The sequence below is a fragment of the Rhipicephalus sanguineus genome, chromosome 1 (assembly GCF_013339695.2).
Source record: "Rhipicephalus sanguineus isolate Rsan-2018 chromosome 1, BIME_Rsan_1.4, whole genome shotgun sequence".
In the NCBI taxonomy this organism is placed as follows: Eukaryota; Metazoa; Arthropoda; class Arachnida; order Ixodida; family Ixodidae; genus Rhipicephalus; species Rhipicephalus sanguineus.
In genome coordinates, this window is record NC_051176.1 from 161,656,180 (window position 1) to 161,680,946 (window position 24,767).

At 45.4% G+C, this 24,767-nt stretch overlaps 1 protein-coding gene across 5 annotated transcripts in view; it reads left to right on the forward strand.

Moving 5' to 3' along the window:
• LOC119401386 (protein transport protein Sec24A) overlaps window positions 1-24,767 on the forward strand; it is a 651,765-nt gene that overhangs the window by 600,389 nt on the left and 26,609 nt on the right. For all 5 annotated transcript variants that reach the window (XM_049417365.1, XM_037668141.2, XM_037668149.2 and 2 more), the window contains 5 exons: window positions 5,241-5,342; window positions 5,432-5,533; window positions 17,353-17,476; window positions 18,397-18,555; window positions 20,574-20,747. In XM_049417365.1, coding sequence (XP_049273322.1) covers window positions 5,241-5,342; window positions 5,432-5,533; window positions 17,353-17,476; window positions 18,397-18,555; window positions 20,574-20,747 — 661 coding nt within the window. The remainder of the gene's footprint in view (window positions 1-5,240; window positions 5,343-5,431; window positions 5,534-17,352; window positions 17,477-18,396; window positions 18,556-20,573; window positions 20,748-24,767) is intronic.

Here is a 24,767-nt window from a genome sequence, read left to right on the forward strand (position 1 = left end):
TAAGTTCTCAGTCAGTTAAGAATCGCTTCCTCTTCTCTCGACAAATGATGCTATATTTACTCAAAATCACTGTTTCATTGACTCAAGTTCCACACTATTGGCTAATTTGAACATGGCACGCTCGGTAGTCACTGCGGCCGCCGCAAGAGGCTGCCACATTCCCCCGCACGCATGCGATCGCACTGAAAGTACACCGCGCGTTCAACGCGCGTTCAAAGAAAAAAAAAAGAAAGAAAAAGTGCTCAAGGTCACAAGGCGCATGTGATGTACCTTCTTCGCCCGTGCCATCCCTCCCTGCTTAGCTTCCAGCACTTTTGTTGGGTCGAGAGAAGAGACAAAGCAATTACAGCATCTGACAAATCTTTGTAACTCCGCTCGTACTGGATGGATTCTAAAAATATTTGCGGCGGTCGATTCGTGAGGCAATAAGCTCCTATAGTGAAGCCCGTTCCATGGCTACCTGTAAAAGTGTTGCAGGGCCCCTTAAAGCTTACCAGTTTTTGGAACTTTTTGCAAAAGAAAAATTCCAGGCCTAAAAAAAATGCCAGGCCAAATTTTTGCTCCTTACAATCGCTAGAATTTAAGTTGGTCTCTCAAGTGCAAGTTATTTAAGGGGAGACGCGGGTCTTTTTTTTATTTCTTTTATTAGCTGGGTGAACTGAACGAAATTTAACAAACTTATCCCATTTTTTCTGCAGATTCCAAATCTCTAATTAGATTTTTGGTAGCTGCATTAGTACAAAAGATGTGCAATCTCTAAAAGCATCGTAACTTATTTTAGCGCAGACTGACACACGGACACAGAAAAGAAGGGTACACCACAAGCGCATATTTATTACGGGAATTTTTGGCAACTTTGCTTTGTCAAACACAGAAACAAAGTATGTGGCAAGGCTGCCAGAGAGCTGGTTTAGCGGTTGATGCTAATCCAATTGTCTTCAACAAACTTTGAATGCAAAATAAATAGACGTAAATGTGAGTGAAATTTTTTTGCTGCATACTATTTCTGATAATCGAGAATTATAATTTGGTGAACAATATTATAAGAAAATAAATAGCATCACCGGCTAGACCAGCTTGCTGGCAATCTTGCCACATACTTTGTTTTTGTGTTTGACAAAGCAAAGTTGCCAAAAATCCCCGTAAGAAGTATGCTTAAATATGTGTTAGAAGTTGCATATCTTTTGTTCTAATGCAGCTATTAAAAATCTACTTAGAGATTTTGAATCTGCAGAAAAAGCTGAATAAGTGTATTAAATTTCATGCCATTCAATGCCCAACTTTTAAAAAACCATTTTTTAAGACCCACGTCTCCCCTTAATTGAAAGTGTGACCTCTGGTCTATATTGTGCTCTAAAAGTGTTTCCCCATTTTTCATGTATTTGAGTAGGCTGCATCGAAGTTGGCACCAAGCTAGCATAACTTGCACAGGAATGGTCACTGCAGTGGTACGGTGGTTACGGTGCTCGGTTGCTGACCCTTTAGTTGCGGGCTTGATGCCGGCTGTGGCGGTCACGTTTCAGTGGAGACGAAATGTTAAGAAACTCGTGTATTTAGGTTTAGGTGCACGTTAAAGAACCCCAGATGCTCAAAACTTCCATAGCCCTCCAGTATGGTGTGCCTCACAATCGTATCGTGGTTTTGGCACACGAAACCCCATAAATGATTAGTACTTGCACAAAAATCATCCAATCCGTCAGCTAAAATTATTAGGGGAGCCATCTCTCTGGTACTAACAACTAAAGGTCCATGCCCCATCTTTTCCGATTCCATGACGGCCGTCAGGTCGTTTGACGCCAATCAAATCTCCTTGGCTACTCACAGCATTTTAACTAAATTTACATAATTTCCTCATGAGTTGACGTGGTTTCCCGCCCACATGGGCGCCTCCATCGACGGCATCGCCAACCCCAACGAAGTGGCTCATGCTCGGGCGCGAGGACTCATTCTCCGCCCCGGGCAAATGAGCCCCCCGCAGGCTGCGGGGTAGGGGAGTGGCGATGGCGCCGATGGAAACCCGTTGACCACCTTTCACGAGATCACTTCACGCTATAGGCTAGGCAGGAAATCCTTTCCAGATCCACACAGAGAGCTAACTCGGAAGCAGGAGATCGCCCTCCGACTCCTCCAGACTATACTCGGCGACAACTTTCCTTGACAGCACTGTGGAAGCTACAGAACCAAAGTGCATGCCTGCTACCGCGCCAAGAAATAGTACTTACGTTTACTGATAATTTTCTCGTTTTTCTTGCTGAAATAAATGTTGCTTTATTTATTATGAGACTGAAACAGTTGCGGGAAGTCGTAGGTAAAATACAGTTATTGTTCACCTCGCAAGAATGCCTTCCTTTTCTTTCCATTTCTTAGACAGCACCACCTTTTGAGCATGCCCGTTTTCCAAAGTAAACATGGCGTCCGTGACGTAGTGGGTCAGTGTGCGGCCGCAAACGCACCGTTTAGTTCTCCAAGAAAAATGTACTCGTAATATGACACTAAAATGTACTCTGAACAATCGAAATGTCTCTCCCGTTCACATTACCTTCACATTTTTCGTGAATATGTTTTCTAAACGCGTTAACGATGCGAGCGAGCAAAACCGAAATCAGCCGCAAGCTGCCGTACTACTTGCGGAGCAACACGAATGTGCGGAAGCCCCGCCTCCGTAGCCTTCGCTCCAATGTCAAGATAAGTTGTCGTCGAGTATAGATCGTTCCTGTCGCCAGCCACTATAGCCGTGTATACAGACATTTCGTCAAAGTGCTCAGCGTGCGATCAGCTAGCAACTTTTTCTCATTTAATGTGGCAGTGCCCCCGCTTGCGCGTTTGCACAAGAAAGCATCACATCAACAAGACAGAATTCTTAAAATGCATCGCAAGTCCGCATCTTGCGAATCAACTCCGGGCGGTCCAGGGAGCCTGTGAAGTGATCGGGAGCCTTTGGCTCCCGACCCCTTCGCGGGCGATGTCCTCCGCGGGTTTTTAGGAACCCTCGTCCCAGGACACAATAAAGTTCCTCTGTCTGTCTGTCTGTCTGTGTGAATACCGAATAGTAGCTTTCGAATCGAATACCGAATCAAATCAAGAAAAAAATGCCGAATATCGAATCGAATATCGAATATTAAAAATTTTATTTTCATAGTCTTTGACTTTTATGAGTTTTCATACAATATAATTTGATTTGTAGGATGTGATGGCGAGCATCGGTTTTGATTTGTTTGCTTTACTTGCAAAATGGGGGAGGGGAGAGCCACAGTTGTGTAAATTTCTGTACTATATATGTGTTCTATTTTAAGTTGCCGAACTAACACGTGATTGTAAAAGTGGAGCAGAAATATCGGCTTTCTTTGAATATCCTCTAGACGCGGTGCCCCGAAGCTGTTGGATGGATCGAATTATTGAGCGGCGACGATAGAGCACCACGTTAACATCCACCCGCTTTAAACGTACTAGCGGTTAAAACGTAGTTGTAACGGATGCCCGGTCGAGTCTCATCGAGCCTAATGTATTCGCTGACCGGCTCATTCTATGCCTACCGGCTAGTGAGAAGTTGTGGTTACTGGACCCAGTATTAGTTTAGAAATGCTCCTTGGCATCGCAACTGCGTGCTATCGGATGTTCGTGCGAGAGAGGACTTTTTTCATGCGAAATTTTCGGGGCCACTGCATTTGTTTCTTTGTTGGTATCAGTGGCGCGCATCAGATGCAAATTCATACTCGATGGTTAATGCGTGCTACAGTTTAGCGCGTAGTTACAAGGCGTTCCCGTCAGGTAGGTAATTAGAACCCCGATTATACGAATTGGAGGGGACCACGCAGAACCATCGTATAATCGAAAGACTAAGAATATGGGCAGTGATGCTAAGTCTTGCCCCCCAGAAAACGGGCACAGACTGACTGAATAAGCTTGCGAAACGACCCTGCACTTCACCAGGAAAGGTAGATTACATTATTTTAGAAAATGACACCTAACCGTTTAATTGTAGGAGGTGTGAGTGAACAGTTATTCTTTAATTGTAGGAGGTGTGAATGAATTGTTATTCTCAACTTAAACAAAAATCGAATCTAACGCACATCTTTACAAAAAGACTCCGATAATTGCCTGTGCTTAAAAACGAAACCGAAACCGCATTGGCAACAGCCTCCCATCAGAAGAGTCAGGTCTCATCTCATCGCCATCATATAATGGCGACGGAGCACGTTTTGTTGCAAGTTTGCGTAGGATGATTCCGTGCGCGTCATATTTGTTCCTTTGTGTTCCCTTGTGAAGTGCAGTTGGTGACTGTAAACACTCCTGTCAAGTGGAAATTTTTTTGCACTCTCGGGGCCTGTGACTGCGAGTGCCGCAAACAAAGGGAGGAGACGTTCAGTTTCATGTCAACCAGGAGAAGTTCCCGCTGGCTGAAAGCGTGAAAATATCTGGATCTCGAAGATGAGCTTGTCGACTATCTGAAGCTTCTCTATATAGATCGAGCTTGCCCCCTAGGTAACGGTGATGGGATACTCCCTCGATCAAGGCATATCTAGAAGTGATCTTGGAACTATGTTCGTCTGTGATCCAGGCAAACTGGATCACAGACGAACATGAACTGCCAGGAGAATAAATTCTCTATTCTACGAAGCCGTTCTCTACATGTCTCACTCTCTCTTTCAAGCTAGGGGCGTAGGTGCAAAAGAAGATTTTTTTTTGTCGGGTGGTGTCGAAGAGTTGTATGATGTAGGGTCAGCGTAAAATTTCGTCGTATAACCGAGGCTTTTAACACATTATTTTTATGGGGGTTCATCGGGACCAAGTCAGTTCGTCGTAAAATGTGGGTCGTCCCACTGTTCCACGAAGTTTCGGTATTCGAAAAATCGAATAGTAGATATTCGATTCGCGAATCGAACTATTTGCAGGGCTCCTATTCGATTCGTATTCGAGTATTCGCACACCCCTAAAAATTATAGTGGGAACTTGTGTGTTTCTGTTAGACTAGTTTTCATCTTAAGTTCTGCAAGCATACTAAATGTGCACAGCAAGAATAGTTCACACAGGGTGTTCACGGTGGGATCACGCTTCACAGTAGGTTGTCAGGAACAAAAAAAAAAAAAAATTCTGTTTCCAGTTTACGCTGTACTGATACTTTTTGCTGTAACAGTACTTGCTGTCAGTGCAATTGAATGCACTTCATGTCATTGAAGTGATCGGTTTGTGTGATGCTGTCATGAATATCCTATTCCTTACTCACTTTTGTCCTCGTGCAGCTTGTACAAGATCTCTTGACCAATCTGCCGTCAATCCATGCACAAAATGGGGAAACGACGAGTGCCTTGGGTGCTGCTGTACAGGCTGCTTATAAGCTAGTGGTAAGGCTGTGCACCATATAAGTTTATTTCACTTGATATGATGTGACAACTTTTGCATTCATGGCCTCTGGTCCTACTCTGTCATGCAGAGTCCTATTGGTGGGAGGGTATCAGTGTTCCAGACTTGCCTTCCTAATGCTGGTCCTGGTAGCCTCAAGCCTAGAGAAGACCCCAATCAGAGGGCTGCAAAGGTTAGTGATGGGGTTTTTTCACTAGACATAAAAAATACACATAGTGGTGAAACACCTTCAGCAGTTGCACTGAGTGTGGTCTTTTACACCATCCTTCTCCAAAATGGCATTTTGAGTGAACAGTTTTGCCAAGCCTGTGCCACAGTAGTATAGAAGCTGCCTCGCTAGTAAAAGTGAAACCAAGACACCTCTAACGCATGCTATCACATGTACATGTAGGTGAATCGAACAGCCATAGCCACAAATTTAGCCGATGCCATTAGTCCTCCATTTGCTGTGTTTGTGCTTTTGTTGCATTTATCTCTGGCTGAAGTTCCAAGGATTTTCTGCTGTGCAGTCTTCTCTGTGCTATTTTTGGTGCACTGTGCCTTCATTGTAGTGCTGTGATGCAGAGCCTGCTCAAGGAAGTTGTTGTTTCAAAAAGTATAGTGCCTCTTACTCTTTGAAGAGGTGCATTCCTGTTACATTTAAAATAGAGCTGTTATGCCCGAGGTTGGCCGTGTGTCGTAGAAAATTATCAGCATCATGAACCAGCACGCGCTCGCTTCTTCATTGTCGCCTTCTGCTTAGCTCCCAGAACACGTGCGCCCATTTCTCTGGTGCGGGATGCAATAACTCTGACGGACGAGAGAACGGTTAAAGAGAGAGAGAGAGAGAGAGAAAGAAATGAGAGAGAAATAACTGGCAAAAAAATTTCTTGGTGAGAGCAAGCATAGCCATGTATCGTATAGTATAGCAAAGGGCAGGAAAGAGACTGGTGAGAGGTAAAAGTGTAGCCAAGCCAGGGCCAGCTAGGTGCTCACTAGCCCTACTGTGACCCAGCCTTGCACGACTTAGTGCAAGCTGCACAAACTTTTTTTCCTTTGTCTTAGCGCTCGCCAGTAATCAAAAAGCAGCTTCAGATAATGTTCGGCTGCACAATATTTGAATTAGTTGCTAACAGTGCTGCTTGAGAAATACCTTGTAATTAGGCTTATGTGAATATTCGAACGAATATTACGGTATTCGAATTGACTTCGAAATGAAGTTATATTATTCTAAATTTTGAAGTATTTGAAATGAACGAATAGACATAAACTGCATGTAACCCATGTAAAGGTGGTTTCACTGCTGTGGAGCGATGCTATACTGTGAATACACTTATCCAGGGGAAATCCACTCTGCCGCGAAGCCCCACTTAAAGGTTAAATGAACAAATTACCCTCCTATCAATTCATCATTTTTTTTAAAAGCTCGTTATACCGGCTTATACGCCTAGTGCGCGCCGACGGAAGCGCCATAGGCGGCGAACTCGGTCATTACTCTCGGGAAAGCAAGCAGACGGCCGCCGTGGTTTCCTACGTCGTTGTACGTGTGTTTCCGCGTTGAGTTCACGTTTGCGTAGTGAAATAAGCAACGTTCGTCGTATGTGTGGTGGCCGAAACTTCAAGGGATGTCGAATAACAATTGATGTGGAGTGGAGTGTGTGGAGGTAGGTTTGCACTAGGCTTACCTACAAGCGCGACCGTGTAGGGACGCGACGTTCTCTACTGCCGCTGCGTGCGACGACGCTGCGGCCGGGTTTATCGTTTTCTCCGACACGGCGCAGAAACCACGCACGAGGCAGGGTAACAACAACAACGGGTTTATTAACCCAAGATGCAGCACAGTGCGACACTCACGGGCTTGCAGGCCTATAGGGAACTCCGCAAGACCGAGCAAGTACGCTTGCCTACGGCGCGACGACTCACGCACGAGGGCCGAAGTCGAACGCACGAACGAGAAGCCGCCTGCTAGAGCAGCGCGTCAACCTCTCGTCAAGGCCTGAGAGCATCTGACGCGGGCAAGCCCGCGGCAGACAGAAGCAAGCTCAAGGGGGGAAGGGGGTTGTCACTGGCGGCCAATGAGGACAGGCGCTGCACAGTGACGTAAGCTAGCTTGGTGGCGTGAGCATGTGAGCATGTCGAGGCATGCGCGGACGTGTGCCCGCGCGCCGGGAAGCCGACGCATGGCTCGCACCAGACAAAGAGGCCTGGCGCTGCCGCCGTGGCCGCCATACTGCCGCTTAACGGCGGTTCTCGGCGCTCGAGCCGCGCAGGGCCAGCACACGCGCTAGTTGGGGGAACGAGGTGCCAGAGGGGAGGGCGCGCTCGATTCCCACAAGTGCTCAATCACCTAAAAAAAAACTCGCCCGGAACACAGTTTTACTTACCGAGCAAGAACGACGAAAGCAATGGATCGCCGCTGTTCATTGGCCAAGGCGAGCTGCTTTGTCATTGTGCGAGTTAACACGTCACTTCTTGTTCTAATGCTTTCGTTCTGCCATATTGGTGCTCGCTGGATGCACTCGATCATGTTGACAATGGTAGACGACCAAAGTTATAAGCCTGAGCATGTGTTGGTTCGGTTCGACCGCTGTGCCCCCCAAGGGCACTTCGCTCAAACGTTCTATATTTCAGAAGTGTTGTAGTTCGGGCGAGTTGGTCATCCATGAACTTAGCTTTTACTAGCGCGGTACATGTACCACGCTATTACAAGCTAAGTTCTGTATTTATTATTTACAGAAACAGAAATGCAGCAATGGTTGACTTCAGAAAGAACAAGAAGTGATTGAGACGTCACCTTTGTAAACAAAACAAAGCAGATGTTCACCACGAGCTGTACCTCGTAGCTGGGTCTTGTTATGCTGGTCTGCGCAACGCACCTTTTATATTCACCGGCATGACCATTCACTCCACGCAGACGTTCGTTCTCCTCCGCAGTCGGTCATCACATGTCTCCTCGGCGACCCTCTTCAAAACTTGTCACTGCTCCCTCGGCGTCATCTCTTGATATTTTGCTCGCAGCACTAGATCATCAAACATGCCTTCACGGTCGAGCTAACGATGCTATCACTAGAACGACATAATTTCTTCGCTAACTTCTCACCTTCTCACTGACTGACTCTCAGTCGCCGCGCGCTTGCATTGCCTGTATCACCTGTATCGGCTCGCGCCTCGGTTCGGGAAGGGGGAAGGTGCGTATGATTCGTCTGTGCGTAGCACAGCGAAAGCTAAGGAAAGGGCGAGATTCTCTCACCGATTCGTCTGCGGAATCCGACAGCGCCGCTGGCGCTGCTTTGCTTTCTCCAATATCCCTTTGCTTTCGCGTGCGTTGGCTGTGTCGGTGGCGTCTTCTGCGGAGAGGGTAAGGGGCGCGCTCTCGGCGCCTTCTTATACTCGTTTTTTCGATGCGCGCGCTCTGTCGCGTACGGACCGTCGGCGCCAGGCTTTCATGCTATCGTTTGAAGTCGGCGACGTGCGCTTAGTTAAGCGCTCGTTTGTAACTAAGCGCTCATTCGTGACAAACATCGTGCGCAAGTCCACTTTCGTAGAGGCCCCGGCCTTTCCTGCAGCTGCCAGTGCAGAATTAGTTGGCTGGCACCCGCATGAAGGGGAAATCGCAGCCGCGAACTTCATCCACCTCCTCACACCAAAGCTGTGCAAAGCGCTGTCGTCTGCTCGGCTTCCCGCACGTACTGTTGGCGGCGCCCGCTAGGTGGCTATCAGTGGCGCCTCTATTAAAGCCCCTGAAACTTCGTAAAGTAGCGACACTTTCCTCCTCCACTCGCGTTCCTCCTCGTTCTCCTCTCCTTCGCATTCTCTTTTCGACCATGGCACCACCTACCTTGCTCCCGCGTAGCAGACGACGCTTCGCAAAGAGAGCGCTTGCTTGCCAGGCGGCGTGCTTTAAGCATTCGCACTAGCATTCTAGCTCTTGGTATCCTTTTCTTTTTAAATCATATGTTGTTTAGGAGATGTTAGGACGCGTTTGTAAAGGACATGCGTAATGTTGAACGTTAATGTCCCGCTCTACATGAAGCCTTCTGACCTTATACATTGTATACGTCATCCTCGCGAGGCGAATTCGTCGTGCATACCAATGACGCACTGAGGCTGCCAGTACGCACTAGAGGCAGCCGTTCCGAAGTATCGGTTGGGTAAATATAGTTAACGCCGCTCTACGTGCCTGTATTATGTAGCACTGTACACTGCAGTATAAAAGGGGGCGTATTTGAGGCATCTCTTTCCCACAAAACGATATCCAGCATTTGGCTCGCTTGTTTTTTTTTTCTTTTTCGCCAAATCTCTGCATGCTAAGAGGCGTATTCCTGTCCAGAAACAATAACCATCAATCTCGCGTGTCTTTCCTTGCATTATCGCCGGGCGCACCGTACTTCCAGGCACGAAAGGCGTGCGTGTTATTAAACAGCACCTTGATGGGAAAGCGGCGAGCGCCGAGTTTTCAAGAAAGGAAGCGCAAACTAGCCAGACGATGGTTGTTGGTGAGGGGCAAGAAGACTCCACAAAGGGTACGGACAGTTTTTAGAGTGCAAGAAACACATGGGCAATGAGTGTTGGCGGTATTATGGTAGTTAAAGAGTGGCGACTAATATTTATTTAGAAAATGACTGTCAGTTCAAGCAGCAGCTCGGAGCTACATTGAAAGAAGAATGCGCCAGAAGGCGTACATCATTTCCAGTCAAGACAGCATTGGTTGATTCGTTAAGAGATTAGACGCAACAACCATAGTGCGCAAGTGCGCCTCGTAGACGTACTTGACATACGAACTATACCCGCTGCTCAATGAACGAGCAAGCGAAAGAATAAACTAGCCAGCTGCCACCGTAAAAGTTTCCTTCGCGAGAGCTCCACTCGCGGATAATAATATCATCTGGGGTTTTACGTCCCAATACCACGATATGATTATGAGAGACGCCGTAGTGGAGGGCTCGGGAAATTTTGACCATCTGATGTTCTTTAACGAGCATTGACATCTCACGGCACACTGGCCTCAAGCTATTCGCCTCCATCGAAATGTGACCTCCGCGGTCGGTCGCGACCTTCGGGTCAGCAGCCGAGCACCATAACCTCTGCTCCACCTCGGCGGAAAGCCACTCGCGGATATAAACCTCCACACAAAATGGCACGTAAACCTTCGCGTTAAATAACACGTGAACGTGAGGTTCCTAAACGATGAACGCACCCTGCGACTCGGTTGGGCACGCACGCTTTGCCTACCTACCTTCTATCGCAAGTCCACCGGCGGATCTGTCGACGTACAAGAGCCAGAGAAAGCTCTTTGCTCCAGAAAAAAAAAAACAAAAACAACCGAGCACGCGACAAAAACAAACAGAGAGTACCACTCCTAATGTGAGTTTTCACACTGCAGCTTTGTTTCTTCAAAAGAACTGCGCCGAACCTCTGAAGTTTCGCAATCACATTTTCGATCGTCAGTCGGCGTGCCATGCTAGGCGCACAAACTAATACCGCAAACTCAAATTAGTAGGCGCGTCACGTCAAGCAGAAAACCTAACCATATATTCTTGAAAAAAAACAAAACTGAGTACAGACCCCGCAGAAGCAGCAATAAAACGTGTGAGGAATAGCGATGTACTGCACAATTAACTGACACCTGTCTACGGCGTTATAGCACGCAGCTATTTGCGCGAACCTCGACGAGTACTTATAGTGGGAGGATGGCAACTTACCTCGCACAGTCGCGTCGAAAGCGTCGGCCGAAAGTTCTATCTTCCGATTCGGTGTAACCAAGCCTTCCTTTGCAACTCGTTGCGCTTCCCGGACGGTTTTTGCCTTCGCTTTATTAGTTTCGGCATGCGAAAGTGCAGCAGAAGCCCATGGCAACCAACCGCGACGTCGGTCTTGTGTACAAGCTATCACAGAGCACAACGCACGCGGTATGGAAAGTGCGTATCGATAGAACACGTGCGCTGAGAACCAGCGAGCCCGCACTTCGAGAGCAAAGATGGCAGTCGCGAGCGACTGTAAACAAACGAACGCGGCGCTCTGTCCCACGTCACGGCAGTTGGCCAATGCCGACGCGGCGTCAGCCTCGGAGAGGGCAGAGGAGGGAGAAAAGAGAGGAGGCGCGCTTTTATGCACGTATGTCGCTACTTTACGAAGTTTCAGGGACTTTAGCCTCTATAGGCGGTGCACAAGGCGTATATGCTCTAAGTATAGTAAATTTTAAAACGTAATACATTTTGCATGCTATCATTTGCATTCTGCTGAAAGTCAAATCCTGCTACAATTCAAAGTTGCTTCCACTTCCCTTTGACCCAAAAAGTATTACATTTGCACATGCCTTATTTCAATTTAAAAAAATATTGTGCAGGTTAGTTCAGTCATGACTAGTATGCTCATTTTTCTTTTATAATATTGATATATACTATTCAAATTCGATTCGAAATTATTCGACCAAATAACTATTAGCTTCGAACCTAAAATGTACTATTCGCACAAGCCTACTTGTAATGTCTGTACGCTCCTGGTGGCTTAGAGGAGGAGGAGGAGAAAAAAGGCGAAGGAAGGACAGGGTGTTAGCAACTTCTGGCTAACAGTTTGCCTGCTTTCAGTGGGGACTAGGCTTACCAACTCTTCAACGAAGGAAGTCAGGACGTTGAGAGGAACTGGGGGGGGACACTAACATAAGGAGCCAGCGATATCAGTCTTGTATATTTCGGTATCTTCCAGACAAACCCATTGTTTCTTCATTGTTGCGGCCTCTTGAAGTAGTACTTCAGTGCTGCTCGCAACACTTCCTCTTGCTCGAGAATGTACTCGTAAATGTTGTCGCACTTGACACAGAAGTACAACAAAGGTGGCTAAAGTCCCTCGTAGCCACTGCTGGCCACCTAAACAATGCCCTATGCATGTGATTTGTGCGAACTTCGTGTTCCGTAGCGTGATTGATGCACATTGTTGGGTCTGCGTTGGATCACATAAAAATTTACAACTGTATGGTCCGGAACAAATTCGGAATAAATAACCGCCCCGACAGGAACGGCGTGGAACTCCGGACGCTGTACAAAAAGTCTGGACAGTCTTGCAAAATCTGGGAGGGTTGGTAACCCTAGTGGGGACTGTCCTTGAAATCCTGCACGATCACAATAGTGGGTTGCTTGACTAACTTAAGTGGCTTCCACGTGACTTTAACGCTACTTAATTCAAGACGGACTACACACTTAATAAGTAATCTCTGGACATCTCCACCATATCTGCAGTTTAGTCGTGCACATCTTATAGTTCATGGTCTTCCATTAAGGGCCTCTGCCCTTCTTCACTGCAGCACATAGGAGCGTAAAGCATACGAACGCCTTTGGCAACTTGAAGTAATAGAAACAGCTTCTACCTCTATGCTTGCAGAGATGAAGGCATTCTTAAGTTAAAAATTAAACTATTTTGGTCATTTTAATCCAGAATGCTGCACTGGCATGCTTAAAGGGACACTAAAGAGAAACAATGAATTGGTTTAGATTGATAAAGTGTACTCGGAGAACTCTTGTGTAGTTTATTTCACCGCCATAGGTTTATTATTAGAGGAGAAAACCAAGTTCAAAGTTTCATTTTTAAATTTCGTGCCGAACTTTGTAATTCGTGAGGTAAAAGACTTCAAAGAGCATTTAACGTATTTTGGCGCCACTGGCTCGACGAAATTTCCACAAACTCGTTATGTCAAGTCTCTGGCCCCCTCAGAGGACAATGTACTTCGATTTAACCGATTAGGAACTAAGTAGGCCCAAGCAGGCGCCGTCAAAAATACGTGATGTCACGGCAAATGGTGCGGGAATTCCAAGGTGGCGTCGCCACCTGTATTTTCTTTTTGCGCGTTTTCTCGCTTATTAAGCGTCTTCGCGCAGAAAGCGTGGTGTTTTTGGTATTGCAGAAGACTACTTTACTAATGCGAGAAAAATCGTTTTGCTCTTTAGTGTCCCTTTAACACTTTCGTGACCACGGAAAAATCGGTTGTTTTTTGGCTAGTCTAGGAAATATTTTTTCCCTGCCAAAGAATTATAAATGATGCTAAAGTGTAGGGTATCAAATGATGGAGGAAGAATTGGTCTTTCCAACAGTATTAATTTCAAACAACGGTTTTATTTCTAATAAAATAAAAAAAATATCAAACAAAGAAAAATGCATCAAAACGAAAGAAAGATTCATAAAAACATCAATGCTACTCTGCAAAGGTTAAACATTAAAAAAAATCGAAATATACATTTTGAACGCGAAGCCCTCGTAGAATAATAGTGAAAATATAAGCTCTGTAAGTACAAAGATTATTTACATAAATACAAGAATATAGGCACTAGTGCCAATCATGCCACCGCGCGATACAGGTTCTCGACGCAGTGAAACAAAGGCTGGCTGCGCATTTTTCGGGAAAAAAAAAATTTTTTTTTTCTGTTCAGCTTTCCTAGCATAGTTTGTAGTTCTCGTATTTTTCAATTTTCCTGTGTATTTGTTGAAATGAACAGTGTAGCCTGTTCCAAATCTGCAAAAATCCATAATTGTACTCTCATTTGACCTCTTTCTCGCTCATATACTGCCGAATACCATACCGACCTTCACATTTCACCATTTTCTCATTCACTGAAAGGTTCCGACGGGGTTAAAAGATAGCGTAGAAAAATCGTTCATGTGTTGCAATAGAGAAGACACGTGGTGAAGATTCTCGTGGGATGCGACGGTCGTCTTCTTTAGATCAGAGACACTCAAGAAGCCTTGAACCTTTTCTGTGGCATCACTGATGGTGGATGAAGGCCTGGAAATGTGTGTCGTCTACACCAACACCAATGCAAGCGCGGGACTTCAACGATTATCATGTACACATGAAGTGAGACGAGCGTGCTCATCTTCTCTTCAGTAACCTCCCTCCATGGATCCGTCCCTCTCACTGTATGTTGGCTTTTCGAAAGTATGCATCCACGCATACTTAATCTGTGTGGTTGCATGCCTCTCTGACGACTTCTGCGGTAAAAAACAACATGAAGACGCCGCCGCACAGCACACCGGAGCGTTGGGTCAAAGTCCGCTCCGCGTCGTCTTCGCGAAGAGAACTGCACTCTTTCTGCAGCCGGCGCCAAATGCTCCCGCCCGAATGAAGTTAACACCTTGCAGATAAGAGCTGTTATGTTTAGAACACACCGGATACGTTTACATCGACGCGCGGCAGTGATAAAACGACCCGAGGAGAAGACGAAACTTACCGGCGGATAGCTGCTGATGTTCCGGGGAGGTTTGACGCACTTTCGCCGTCCGTACAACTTCGCCTGGCGAATCGAAGTCGTCTTTCGTGTCTGTGCTGCTACCATCATCTAGAGATTCCCGCTCATATTAATCGGAATCCGTCGAAATTCGCCGTTTCTGTGGAGCACCCACGAGTGGCGTCGACGCGAAGTCTGAAACAACGAGCGCTCACCTACCAGACTGCAAACGAGCTTTCAAAATCTTCCCGCGGTGGAAAAAACAAACTCGCAAACAAAACTGATACAAAACATGTTATTTTATGCTTTGTATTGCGTTAGCTGTACAGAACCGCTCAGAGAGTGCCAAAACTTGATCTTGAAGTTGTGGGGATTGAGGCTTGCCCGTCGCCATTGCGCGGGTTTTTCGCCTATTTCTGCCATCCTCATGTCCGATCATGTCGCTCCCCTCCTCCGCCGTCCTACGGCGCTGGGCGAACGGGGGTGACGTTAACCCTCCTCACCCCGGTGCCGGATCGCGACGGTGGCGCCACGTTCGAGTCTCGCGTGCTCGCGCCTCGCGAGACGTTGCGCGCGGCGGGGGAGTCAGACCCTCTCTGGACCTCGTAGGGTAAGCACGCATTTTCTTTCCTGTCCGTCGGCTCCTTTGTTTGGGCTCGCTCGGACGGAGTTCGCCAACGGTGCCTTGCGCCAGCGGCGAGCGCTTACCTTACGTTGTCCTTTCCGAACGCTAGGCTGAAGAGCGGTGCGGTGCATTCGCGCGTGGTCTTACTACGCCGAAACCGTATCTATTGAAGCCAACGCGAGCGGAGTTTGCCCTTGCTTGAGCGATCGGGCCCTGTTTTGGTCGCTGATCGTGAGAGCACGCAGCATAGTCGCGAGGGAACGTTTCTCTCAGCGGCGTGTCCCCGTGAGCCTTTTTGCCCGCGGAGACGTGCTCGCGGCACCCTTTGTGTTGTACTTTTGCCCGTGGCGTGGTTAAGCCTGTTTTGCTTCTCCCGCCGCCTTTGGGAGCGGGCGTTGTACTGCGTTTTGTGGAGTTGCCGCAGGCAATAAAGTGTTGCGGATTTCGAGAGCAGTACTGTGTACTTGCTGCGCTACGCTCGGCGCCTTGTTTGCGCTTGAACGTACGTGTGCAGCGGCGCGCTAGTTCACGCGAGGCGACAGCAGACGCGGCCCTGTGGCTCGCTAAGTCCGAACCCACGCTAGTGGCCGTACTCCTGTGAGGTACGTGCACACTACAAAGTCATCGATAACATACTATCGATGAAAATAGGCGCGGTCACGAAAGTGTTAAAGCTGTCCCTCCTGTATTTGTTGACTATTTCACTTATTATTATTGAGATCATACGACTTGTATAGTAGATTTTTGATAATTCAAACTCGTGGGGACCTCAGGATTTTGTTCGAATTATCAGAAGTAAAACGTAAAATGTGAAATCTCGTTTCGAGTCTCGTATTCACAAAAATCTCGGAGGCCTACTTTACGTTTTTGTTCAATCCCGGGTGGTGGCGCTGCAAATAGCTACGCTCACTGTCAAATTTCTTCTATTTTACTTCACATTTTGCGTTACTTTTTGAAGCACCACGTAGCAACTGAAGCTAGTTTTGAGAAACAAAGGAAAACCAATGCAGCTATAAAAGGTGACACTAAGAATAAAAACCCACCATCTACAGCTGTGATTCGAACCCGTGCATTTTGAGTGGGAAGCGGGCATTCTACCCTTGCACCACTTCGGCGGAGCCATGCGCAACTCTTAAACGACGACACACTGCAGACTACCCATCGCAGCACCGCAAGCGGATTGACCCTGTTCTAGTACACTCTAATTGAACATTACGCTTGGATGGGTCACAGTTGTGAATTACTTAAATGGATCTTGTAGTTTACTTATAAAATTTAATTCAAATGTTTGGTAACAACCTCATTTCCAGCACTGAGATCTCCCTTAATTAATTAATTAATTGATTACAGTTTAGGTTTCTCCTTAACCATCTCTTTCGAAGTAACCCCACAGGGTATTGAAGGCCACAGTGGCAATCATGAATGTGGATGTGAGGGCAACTGCTTATGCCTTCGTCTACCTACTTTTTTTTTACTTTTGACATTTTGAGCTGCACTTACATTGATGGCAACGTTCAAAACGCTAAGTGCTTTTGATATTCATAAGCCTTTGTAAGATACCTCGGTGTAAGATAGGTGTGCACTGTGTGCCTGGCAGGAAGAACTGATAGTGTCCCCTGTTTCAAAAGAGCAAACAAGATGAATCTTATCATGGGTGTGTCATGTGAGAGAAGGCAATGCTTTTCTATGGGAAATGTGAGCCATTCTGGCATGCCCCCTCTTTGCACCGTGAATAAAATGACATGGCAGTGTTCCTTTTTCAAACCTTTGTCATCAGCTCACAATTTATTCCAAAGTCGCTGAACCAGCACAGTTTTGGGAGCTTCGAAAACTACATACTTTTGGTGCACCTTTCAAACGTATTCCACTAAAAAGTATAGGCACAACACAATAGTGCCACTGCTTCGCCCCTGCCATGATGTCAAACTACGAATTTTGTATCATGGTTTTATATTTTGGCAATTCTTTGGGCTACAAATGTAAAACCTGTAGTTTCCATGTTGCACGCAGGATACTGACTGGTGCAATGATTTGTCTTCTTGAGTATTTGTGCTGCACCACTTCTGGCATGCAATAACAAAATGTCTCCTTTGCCATATTAATACGTATGCACACTGTAATGCATGGTTTCTTGACCATGGTGTCCTTGCACCATGCTTGTTTTTCAAACAGGAAATCATGAACCTGCTACCAGCGACTGACTTCTACAAGAAACTTGCCCTCGACTGCTCAGGCCAGCAAGTGGCTGTTGATGTGTTCCTCATGGGCGCACAATATATGGACGTGGCAAGCATTGGTATGTCACAGACCAAGCTTTAATAAATTTGATCATACATAATACAGCAAGGCCTCATTAACTTAAACCTTCTATACTTAGAAATACTATTGGCTGAGCCAAATATTTTCATAGCACTATTTAACTCCACATGATTTTCACAACATATCTTATAAAGTTCTTGCTGTAGACTGGATATATCGAAACCTTGACTGTGAAATGTCAAAATGTCGCTACCCAAAATTTTCCATACCTGCTGCTTGCTCTGGTGACCAAAAAGTGAAAATGGAACTCCGCCACAACAACTTTAGTTTAATAGCATTGTTGAGTCTTGTGGTATAACATCAAGCTCCACTGGGTTGCAGTATCTCTTGCAAATGTCGCTCTTCAGCATTGTCCAGTTTTGTTTGTTGGCATGATGTCAACAGGCATGATTATTTCAGGCAACTACCTAATGGACAATGTAGATACTAATATGAACAGAAGGGAGGTGATTTGCAGGGTTGTAAATTTTATCTGAGGCCCATCAGTAGTTTACAGGGTCATTATGGGGAGAAATTTATTTTTGCTTTGTTGCTAACATGGATGACTCTTCAGGGACAATTTGGTAGTAATGCAGGCAACCAAAGTATTGGGCACTTTGGTTTCCTGCTGAGGAATTATATTGTACGGCTGCCTTTGGTGAGCTTGATTATCAGATTTCTTGTGGAAACGTGCCTGGCAGTGCAGTTTTGTTCAGGTGATCTCGCACTGTTTTCAGCTGCCACTGTGATGGAAGCAGTTGGGAGAGGAAATTGTGAGCTGCTATATGCAAATACATATGGTTTTACCATTACCTCCCAGTCCACTCCAGCTCCATTTTTAACAGCACAGTGAAATTGGGGGGCATTTCTACTCTTCTCCTTTAACCTTCCCTCATGTTCCACTTCTCTTCATTGCAGCCTGTATCTCCAAGTACTCTGCAGGCTGCATCAGCTATTATCCAGGCCTGCACAGCATTCAGAACCGGAGTCAGGTAGAGAAGTTTGAGGCTGAGCTGAGGTATTACATCACACGCAAGATCGGCTTTGAAGCAGTTATGAGGATACGGTGTACCAAAGGTATGTTTGTCTAGCTTTGCAGTTGCAGGAATTTGTTTGGTACTGTGTGCTTTTTTCTTAGGCTATGCGAATAGCGAAATTTCGTCACAAATTAGATTCAAATTGGAGAGTGCCTAATAGTGGCAGAAAATACTGAATATTGAATACCAAAGCGTGGTGTGCATGTGGACAAGTATCAATCATTAATAGAAGAGCCACTATTCCAATCGGCAATGGCACTCCTGACAGCAAAGAGCAGCAGTTTGTTCAGGGGGTATCGGTAGTTGATAAAATAGCTTCTTTTTTTTTCTCTCTGTTTCGCATGTTTTTTTTCTATGGCTGCATGCTGTGTACTGTTGTTTGATCATTGTGCATCACTATCATGATTGCTCTGGGTCCAGAAACTTTTGCCACTCATAACCATCAACGTTCAAGAGGGCTGATGTTCTCAGTGCCGATAAAACCAACAAATCAAAAGTTTGGAGTTTCCGAATGGGTGGTGCAGCAGTGACTGCTGTAGCACGACCAAATTACGCAATTTTTTTAAAATTGCTGACCTTTCACATGCTTTTGATAACTATGCAATTTTATTGCGTCTTTAGGCTCGCCAATTGCATGTGCGAGAGAAAAGGAAGATCAACAAGAAAGATAGGGGAAGTAAGCTTGTTTATTAGCAAATCGTGTACTTGCAAAATATAACAAAATACTTTGCAGATGGAGAAATTATGATACAACGGCTCACGAGCACAATAATAATAATTGTTGGGCTTTAACATCCCACAGCCACGATATGATTATGAGAGATGCCGTAGCGGAGGGCTCCGGAAATTTCGTTTACCTGGGGTTCTTTATCATGCACCTAACTTTCAGTGCATGGGCCTCAAGCATTTTCACCTCCATCAAAAATGCGGCCGCCGTGGCTGGGATTCAAGCCCGCGACCTTCGAGTCCGCAGTTGAGCACAATCACCACTAGACCACCCTGGCGGGTACAAGCACAATAGTTCGAAAACTCACGTTGCCCAATTAAGGAAAACCACTGGAGCGAGACAGCAGCCTTGAAAGTATCACTTTGGCAGCCTTACAAGTACAGTGTTTCTTCAATTAGCGTGCCGCATTCACCGTCATGAAAGGCAAGGGCACGCGTCCATGTGCCAACGAAAGCAGACTGCAGTCACAGGAGCGGTTATCTACACATTCTGTGAGCTAGTTTAGCTTTTCTGAAGTGTCACGTCATTAAACAACGCATAAGCAAATGAATAACCTACTGAAGGTATGCACAAAACCACCATGCAAAAGTGAGTGATGCCTCGTTGACTGGACAATGCCCCGAACTAAACACGAGCCCACATAGCAGACTGAATGTATACGCCCCCCATTTACGGCGCTCGACCAAAAAAATGAGGCAATCAACTATTTTGCTAAGTGCCTGATAAACCGTAAAGTAAATTTCTAGTTTACTTTGGCATATATAAAATTAAGAGTATTCGAACAAAAAAATTTCCGTTCAGTTTTTGGTTTTTGTTATTTGTCCCCTCCTCAACTAGTCACGCTTAAATCATACGGCATGCATTGATGTCTGTGGCAACAGGTTTTCGACCACTTTTCATTCCAAGTTTCGCGACCGGTATAATTTGACGTTGCAACTACCATGATCGTTAGTGCTCATGGTCTTCAAGGGAACGATGTTTTGTAACACTGCACTTTAGTAAGTCAGCTTTTCTCTACTGAGGTTTATGCAGCCCTCAAAACTGTGAGCAGTGATAAAATACTTTGATATCACATCAATGCCTCACCTTTCAGTAAAAACTCTTTTAACATCGGATGCGATAGTATCTTCATTATAAGCCCATATTTCGTATATGCATATGTAATTTCACGTGGCAAATTGAAGAATTTCTTGTTAACTTGTGGCAAAAAGTATGGCTGGAAATTTTTGCGCTGTGGGGAGCAATTTTTTATGTCATGAAATATACTTGACAGAAAACTGTTGTTGCCTTGTGCTGCATGACTGTCTTTCTTCACTCCCTGTCTGGCGCAGGACTTGTGATTCACACGTTCCATGGCAACTTCTTCGTGCGCTCAACAGACCTGCTGTCGTTGCCCAATGTGAACCCAGATGCAGGTTTCGGCATGCAGATAGCCATTGAAGAGAGCTTGGCTGACTGTAACCTAGCCTGTTTTCAGGCGGCAGTACTTTACACATCCAGTCGAGGTAAGAACAAAAAGGGAGAGATTTATATGTGATATAAATGCTAAATGGGGAATGCAGAAAGGCTACTGTAGGACCTGGTTTGCAAATGAGAAATTTGGGCTATGGAACTCTTTAACCCCTTAACTGTTTTGGACGAGCAGAGCTCGTCCTGCCCAGACTGTCCCCAAACTGCTTTGGACGAGCAGAGCTCGTCCTAGCGGAATAGGTACTCCCCTCTAGCGTTCAGGACAAGAGGCGCTCTTCTACAGCTTAGATTGCGTGTAATCCACCAGATGGCAGCATTTACTTGACAATTTATTTTTCTCCTGCGGAAAGAGCGCGGTTTTTGCATGAAAAGATGGCTTGCGGTGCCAGCCACCCATGCATAGCTGGCTCGTCAACACAAAAAAGAAGCTTTTCATTTTCGTCATCTTCTTCGAGTGATGATGGTTCTGATACAGATGTTTAGCTTGTGTCCGGAAGTGAAGACAGCGATGGCGGTGAATTGAGCATCTTCTCCGGCGATGATGAAAACAGCTCGGAAGTGAACATCGCGAGTGCTCGCCAGTAGATCCTGCTTGATGCGGACAATCCTCCTGTGAAGCCTCCTCGCTTTACATTCTTGTCCGTTCCAGGCAAGACTTTCAACTTGTCATCACAAGATGGCCTTATGCAATATATTCAACAGTTTCTTCAAAAGCGCTTCATTTGCTCTCAGAAGCGAGGAGAAAACGGGAAAAAGTTGAGAAAGGAAACTCTCTTTTGGTGCAGGAGCTGCAGCAGGCCCCCTTGCATTATTCCGTGTTTTGATTTGACGAAGTATGTGGTACAAATATTATTTCAACATCGACTAGGTACTTTTTAGTACAATCAGATTCGAAATCAGCAATAAAAAAAATAGGCACTTTTGGTTGGGAAATTAAAAAAAAAATAAAGCACTTAAGGGGTTAAGGGGGGACACTGCTCTTAAAAATTTTTCTTTATTTTTTGATCGATTTTGATGAAACTTGGCGACTTTATTTATATTTGTGTGCTGATTTCAAATATGCAATTACTTTTGTAGTATATTGTGAACTTTTTAAAATACAATATATTTCATGTGCCTTTTGGGGAGCAAGATTATTTCTAAACTGATTGCCTTACAAAGTAAATCAGCATATCACGATAATCTGCAATCAGAACTGTGTGCAGTGCAACAAAAATGGATGGTCTAAATCAATTTGAACAAAAGTTATGGTATGTTGAACATTCGCGAGTGAGTCAATTTCAAGCTAGAATTTCACTCGTGAATGTTCAACATACCATAACTTTTGTTCTAATGCGTTTAGAACATCCATTTTTGTTGCACTGCACACAGTTCCAATTGCAGATTATCATGATATGCTGATTTACTTTGTCGCTAACTCAGTTTAGAAAAATTTTGCTCCCCAAAAGGCACATGAAATATTCTGTATTGTAAAAACTACATGTCATACTAGAAAAATAATTGCATGTTTAAAATTAGCACACAAATATACATAAACTCGGGAAGTTGTCCGACAGCGACGAAGACTGATCCATTACGCGACTCGTATCGCCGCCGTAGTGGTGACAGTTTCAGCGGCAAGGCCCGCCGTTTGACTTTGTGTTTTCTTTTTTTTTTTTTTTTGAAACTTTAGTTCTTTAAAACCCAAATACTAGGGGTGTGCGAATATTCGAAATTTCGAATATTTTTCGAATAGTGTTTGCTATTCGATTCGATTCGCACTGAAATTTTACTATTCGAACTATTCGAACTTGCCAAAGACAAATGCAGTCAACGTCCGGTTGAAAATGACCCCTTCAGATTTTCAATATGCTTCACCTCATTACACTCTCGTATTGCGGCAAAGCTGCCTTTCAAGCTCCGTTACGGTCGAACTTAGCCAAGAGACAGTCCGGTTGGAAGTGGTCCCTAGATTTTCAATATGCTTCACCTCATTACACCCCCGTATTGCGGCAAAGCTGCCTTTCAAGCTCCGTGACAGTTGAACTTGGCCAAGACACAACGTCCAGTTGGAAGTGGTCCCCAGATTTTCAATAGGCTTCATCTCATCACACCCCGTATTGCGGCAAAGCTGCCTTTCAAGCTCCGCTATGGTCGCAAATGTATTAACTCAAGAAAACGCTGGTTCCAATATGGAGATGAAAGATGTGGCAGAGTTGGGGGCTCAATTAATGCTGTTTTGGACCTGAAATTTGGGCAGGAAGTCCGAAAAATCGGACGCCGAAGCTTTTTAGCATCCAAAATTTCAGATGTTCTTATAAATTGACGTCTACGAGGCGGATTTGGAACTCGGACTTGAAGGGAGCACACCCTTGTCCGCCACATCAGTTGGGCTTCCACAGAAGTTGAAAGAGGAGGAGAGGCTGAGGAAATGGCATCTTTGCCTATCACGTGTAAAGTGTTGTCGGCAACACTTTGGTTGCACCAAATCATGTACATAAATACAATTCGGCCTCTACATTGCCTCATTCTTGATAAGAAAGACAACTATGAAATATGACCCCACCAGCGCTTCATCAACCTAGCGAAAAGAAACACTTTCATGTTGCTATCTCACAAGAACATACTTAGGGATTCTCTGCAACTTCTTCTGTAATTTCACTTCGAATTATTCGAAAAATGTTTGAGAAATATTCGAAAATTATTCGAAATTATTCGATTCGATTCGCACTCAATCTTTATTATTCGAATTCGCTTCGCACCCAAAATTTTGCTATTCGCACAGCTCTACCAAATACTTGTTCTTCTGAATGTGCGAAGGTGGACTCCTACGGACTTCTTTTGTTCATTTCTCTCACGAAAAATGGGTGCGCGTTAGAATCGATGTTGCACTTTTTTTTTTTTGGTCGCGGAAAACGGGTGCGCGTTACAATCGAGGGCGCGGTAGAATCGAGTAAGTACGGTAGTAAGCGAGAAAACGCGCAAAAACAAAATGTGGATGGCGACACCACCGTGAAGTTTCCGCACCATTCGCCGTGACGTCACATGTTTTGACCGTGCCTACTAGGGCCTACGTAGTTCCTAATCAGTAAAAATGAAGTACATTGTTGTCTGATTGGTCCATAGACTTAAAGGGGTACTGACACAAAATTTCGCAGCCGAGATAGCCTGCTGGATCGATTCCAGTGTACGTGCGTGTACCATCTGCAAAATATCGGCAGCGAATAAAGCTTGGAAGGTATTTTATATGAATTTTGAAGTTCGCGAGCGCGATCCAGCATTATAGGCTGTACCTAGCGCATTGACACCCTCGGAGGTGACCCGAGGTGACCCCCCTACTTCCCCTACGTAACCGTTGCAGCCGGTACAAGTTACAATGACGTCGTAGCCGCCATTTCTGTTTTGGCGCGCTTCCCGACGAATCGCTCCTCGCCAGCGGGTCAAACATGAGGTGATCCCCACGTCGAAAATTCCTTCGATCCCCGCCGCAAGAAAATCGTCGCCATCAGACGACGATGAGCCCGACGACGACAGACCGCGCGGAAATGCGTCACTGTTCTGTGTGCTCACGTGACCGAGCGTTTCACTCGCTAGGTGGTGATAGTTGCACCCGGCGGCTTGCCTTTTTTGGAGCTCTGTCAAACCGAAACTGAGGCTGTGTCGGTAATGAGGAGCTTGTAATTAATTATCTGTCGCGCGCTGCAGCAAACGATGTGTCGTGTTATGACTAACAGGCCCCCAGCAACACATTGCAGCAAAAAAACGCGGGGCGAAAATTTTTGTGTCAGGACTCCTTTAACATACCAAGTTTGGGGTAATTTTGTTGAGCCAATGGGACCAAAATACAATAAATACACACGCGGCAATACTTTGCCCCAGCTGAAACTACACTGGTGTGACTAATTAACGAAAATTCATTAATTAAAAATTTAATTATTCACTTGAGGACAGTTGTTTTTATTAGAAAGTGTAGTGCATGACAATTTAGGGCTTAGCAATTTTTTAGAAGCCACGAAAGTTGCACGTAATTCAAGATATTCATCATCGAATTTTAAGGGTGGTATCAAAACTGACTG